The following is a 5,160-nucleotide window of genomic DNA, read 5'->3' as shown; positions in this document are numbered from 1 at the left end:
GGTTGTGAGCCACCATGTGGTTGCTGGGAATTGAACTCAGGACCTTTGGAAGAGCAGGCAATGCTCTTAACCACTGAGCCATCTCTCCAGCCCTTGCTTTGCATTTTTGAGACATTTTGAGTAACTAGGCTGTTACTTAGGCTAGTCTTGAACTCCTGACTGTTTTGCCTCATCTTCTCAAATGCTAGGGTTTCAGGCATGTACTATCATGCCCAGCTACATCCAAGTGTTTTTTGTGCAAGCATTCTGATAATGAGGCTCTTCATTATAGCCTTCCTACTCTAGCCCTGCAATTGTAAATGTGGATTAGTGTCAAACAAAGTACCACCATCAATGGCCTGGGGAGACAGTTCAGCTAAGTGCTCGCAGAGGCATAAGGATCCAAGTTTAAGCCCCAGAACCCACATAAAAAAGCCAGGCAAGTTGGCATGCACCTGTAATCCCAACACCGAGGAAGCAAAGACAGGAAAATCCTTGTGGTTCACTGGCTATCCAGCCTATTTCGCCAATTTAGTTGTGTCCCAGACCAGTGAGAGGCCCCGTCTCAAAAACAAAACAAAACAAAACAAAAAAACAAAAACAAAGTAGATGGCGGCTTGGTACGGGAGAATTGTCTGTATTCTGTCAATCATGTGTTTTAATAAAACGCTGATTGCCAGGCAGGAAGTATAGGTGGGTCAACCAGACAGGAAGTAGAGGCGGGACCATGAGAACAGGAGAATGCTAGGAAGGAGGAGGCCCATTCCTCCGAGTCCTGCCCAGACCACCGAGAAACAACATGTAATCTGCCCAGCTGAGAAAGGTACCAAGCCACGTGGCTAACATAGATAAGAACAATGGGTTAATATAAGCTACAAGAGCTAATAAGTAGCCTGAGCTAATAGGCCAATCAGTTTTATAACTTATGGAGATCTCTGTGTGATTTTCTTTGGGGCCTGGCAGCTGTGGGACCCGGTGGGAGGACAGAAACCCTGACAAGCAGGCCCTCATGTTACAGAGGCTGATGAATGACACCCAAGGCTGACCTCTGGCCTCCACATATATGCAGATATGTATGCTTGTGAACACATACACACCCAAAAATGGAAGTGTCATAATCAGTTTCACTTGCTTTTATATGACTTGCCTAGGTATTTATAAAGAAATGACAACACTGGCTAAGCTAATCTCTGGCAGAGAAATCTAACCTAAAGGTCCTAGAAATAGGAGCCCTAATATTTCACAGTCTAGCATTAAACTGCTGATTGTTAGTAGTTTGGGGAACAGAAGCTAGAATGTTCTTTGTTGCCTCTGAGCCTGACCAAGTATATACAATAGCAAACTTCCATGTACAGCCTTCCCATGTATTACACGTGATCAGTGACAAAATCTTAACCTGTTCCTCATGCTCAGTCAGGCCCATTTTACATAAGCAAACATACCTTCTCTCTTTTCCATTCCACTGTCTGAATTGCAGTGTCTTTGTGACATTTGGATCATCTGAAAACCACAATTCTTTCGAAAGAGGAGGTCGCATGTATGGCAGCTCAGGGTCTTCAGATACAATCAGGACCTTTAGACACAAAATAATACTTGTCAGTGATAATTTAAGAGGTAAATGTCAAAGCATTCACACTGGCTAAATTTGCACACTATACCTTCTACACCAAGCAAAATAACATGCACCTTACCCTGGCCCCAGGATCCCGAGCCCGGATGGATCGGGCTGCAGCAAAAGCAGCAGTACCTCCACCAATCAGCAGGAAAGGAACATGACTTGGTACTTTGACTTGAGGAGATGACCCTCCCTCTGCAGCTGTAACAGAATATACAGGGTCAGTCTTTTTGTTTGCTTTTGGAGACAAGGTTTCTGTGTAGCTTTGGAACCTGTCCTGGCACTAGCTCTATAGACCATACACTGCCTCTGCCTCCCCAGTGCTGGGATTAAAGGAGTGTGATACTACCACCTGGGACAGTCTTCTTAAAGGCTCTGATGACTCTGGGCCACTATTTCAAAAAGTCACTTTGTACTTGTCTTAATTCTTTACATAAAATAAAACCGGCACACCTATACAAATCTTAAACTTACTGGGTTTAGGATGTGGCTCAGTGGCAGGAAGCTTGCCTATCATGTCCAAGATACTGGGTTTGAGAGCCAGAACTAAAAAAAAGGGGGTGACCAAAGCACAAAACAATCCTCCGAACATTCTGTTGGAGGAATATTCCTTTCATTTTACCTGTGGGGAAAATTTTTAAATGGAGTGAATGAGTTGATTGGTGTCTTTCATTCATTAGTTCTATACTGGATCCAGGGCTGACCTTAAATATTAGTCTTTTCCTTTGCCCCTTTTTAAGATAGGTCTCACTCTGTATCCCTGACTGGCCTCAGCTTTTCATGTGCTGGGATTACAGCTGTACAACATCACACCTGGCTAGTTATTTCTCAAATATATTAGAAAGCATATATTAAAAGGCCTCTGCCATTCTTATTATTTTTCTACCAGCCACCAGGAAAATATCAAGTTCAGTTGCACCTTTTGTTAGCAATAAAAGGGAAACACCTAGGAGGTCAATTGGAGATTATTAGACAATGTTCATGAAGAAGATGGCATTATTGAAGAAAGCAATACAAACCACCTACCCAGAGCTATAGGGGTTATTAAAGGATTAAAACATTCCTCCTTGAAAATCCAAGTGACTCAAATAAAGTGAAGGCTAGAGCTTTGTGCTACAGGAAAACAAACACATCTACAACGCAAACTCCAAAGATTCAAAGGAATTAATATGACTAAAAAGGCTCAGTCATTGGAAAAATGGCTTTCCTATCTTTTCCTGATTTTCTTACCAAGCTTGCCTTTTAAGAAGCCTATATATAGGGGGCTGGAGAGATGGCTCAGTGGTTAAGAGCATTGCCTGCTCTTCCAAAGGTCCTGAGTTCAATTTCCAGCAACCACATGGTGGCTCACAACCATCTGTAATGAGGTCTGGTGCCCTCTTCTGGCCTGCAGGCACACACACAGACAGAATATTGTATACATAATTAATGAATAAATAAATAAATATTTTTTTTAAAAAAAAGCCTATATAAAGATAGGTACTCACAATAATTTTACTTCAAGCCTAAAATGCCAACCAAATATTTCAGGATATTGCTCCCTGTTGTGGGGTAAAACCATAATTTCTGGAAGCTTATAATCTCACAGTGTTACACTACAACACGATATTAGCAAATCATAATCCTTAATCATTTTCCCTTATTTAGTCTCAAATCATACAGAAGAGACATAGGGGAATACTTACCAGAGGCGTCGGCCCTTCTCTGTTTCTCTTCTGGTGTCAGTCCTAGCCCTGCCATTCTTTCATTGTATCTTTTTTGGTCTTCTTTTATAGTCTTGTAGGCCTGTAGACCCAAACACAGAGAAAGATTATTACATGATACAGCTAACTCAGACCATAAGCTAATATCATTTCAATTAAATGAGAAGCTTTTGTCTACACTAAAGTTAGTTTGATATGCCAAAATCACTAAGGCAAAGCCTTCTTTTCCAAAACTGGGGATAGAACCCAGAGCTTCATGCATGCTAAGCAAGCATTCTACCACTGAGCTATACCCCCAGCCCAAAGTTCTTTTCTCAAGAAATAAAACTATTCAGTGTACACATATTTGGTGAGAAAAAGAATACTCAAAAACAGATCAAAATGTATGTTTTAGATTTTCTGTGACTCTTGGTAAGGAACGCTCTTGATATTGAATTCAGAAAGTAAAGAAAAGGGAATGCAATGTTAGTAAGTATAGAAATGGCTAAAGTACAGAAAGGGGTTTTGGACTATGCTGGTGCTAGTTATAAAATCAATGCACATGGGGACCGTATCTTCCTGATAAATGTTTCAGAGTTTGCCAGGGATTGAGATATGTGGCTAGGTGTATCATATTCTTAAAATATAACTCATTTTTCCAGCAATAGTTTTTTTCTTTTTCTAAACAAAGGAGGTAGGAGTCTCACTTAGAAATGCAACATATAAATAATTATTAAGGTTCAAATATCATCGTCATTAAACACCTATTTTATTTCAAATACATTCTTTCCACTACACTCTCAAATTGAGGAACAATATCTTTGTATTGTGACTAATTTCTGTTATTCCTCTTTATTAACACTCAACACCAGGGTTTATTAGTAACTTTTAACTTATTTTTTTTAATATTTAGATGCTGGAGACCAGCCATGGCCTTATGCTCAGGCCACTGAGCTATATTCCCAAGCCCTAATTAGTAACTGTCAAAAAAATTACCAGTTGTAGAAACAACACTTTATCCCAGGATTTGGGTGGAAGAGGCATACAGATTTATGTGAGTTTGAGGACAACCTGGTCTACACAATGAGTTCTGAGCCAGTGAGAATACAGGGTGAGACCTTGACCTCAGAAATACATACATACATAAATTTTAAACATGGGCTGTGCATGGTAGTACATGCCTTTAACTCTAGCATTTGGCAAGAAGAGATGGGCTGATTTCTGTGAGTGTGAGGCCAGCCACAACCATATATAGTAAGACCTCGTCTCAAAGATAAATTAATTTTTTTAAAAAAAAAAGAAGCAAAGCAGGTGGTGGTGGCACAAGTCCTTAATCCCAGCACTCAGGAGGCAGAAGCAGACAGATCTCTACAAATTCGCGGCCAGGCAGCCTGGTCTACAAGACAGCCAGAGCTATTACACAGAGAAACGCTTTCTCAAAAACAAGAACAAAAAAACTGATAGACAATGACGCTTTTTGGATAGGGTCTTAAGTAGCTTAGGATCACCATGAACTTCTGGTCCTCCTGTCTCCACCTCTCTCATTCTGGGATACAGGTACCAGGCACGCTATGTATCTATGTCTGTCTGACTGATGTACTTCTGGAGACTAAACCCAGGACTTTGTATGTGCTAAGCCAACACTCTACCAACTGAGCTACCGTCCCAGCCCAAGGATGTCTTCTGATCACAATATTTTTGTTCTTTTATATCCTATGTGGACAACAAGATAAAAATTTAAGTGGTGGGGGCTGGAGAGATGGTTCAGAGGTTAAGAGCATTGCCTGCTCTTCCAAAGGTCCTGAGTTCAATTCCCAGCAACCACATGGTGGCTCACAACCATCTGTAATGGAGTCTGGTGCCCTCTTCTGGCCTGCAGGCATA

At 41.0% G+C, this 5,160-nt stretch overlaps 1 protein-coding gene across 1 annotated transcript in view; it reads right to left on the bottom strand.

Moving 5' to 3' along the window:
- The window catches only part of Aifm1 (apoptosis inducing factor mitochondria associated 1), a 47,478-nt gene that overhangs the window by 23,452 nt on the left and 18,866 nt on the right, over positions 1 to 5,160 (bottom strand). The window contains exons 3-5 of the mRNA XM_005358398.3: positions 3,280 to 3,379; positions 1,671 to 1,795; positions 1,422 to 1,552 (exon numbers count right to left, since the gene is read on the bottom strand). Coding sequence (XP_005358455.1) covers positions 1,422 to 1,552; positions 1,671 to 1,795; positions 3,280 to 3,379 — 356 coding nt within the window. The remainder of the gene's footprint in view (positions 1 to 1,421; positions 1,553 to 1,670; positions 1,796 to 3,279; positions 3,380 to 5,160) is intronic.

The sequence above is a fragment of the Microtus ochrogaster genome, chromosome X (assembly GCF_000317375.1).
Source record: "Microtus ochrogaster isolate Prairie Vole_2 chromosome X, MicOch1.0, whole genome shotgun sequence".
NCBI classification, from domain to species: Eukaryota; Metazoa; Chordata; class Mammalia; order Rodentia; family Cricetidae; genus Microtus; species Microtus ochrogaster.
This window is presented reverse-complemented; position numbering and strand designations above follow the sequence as displayed.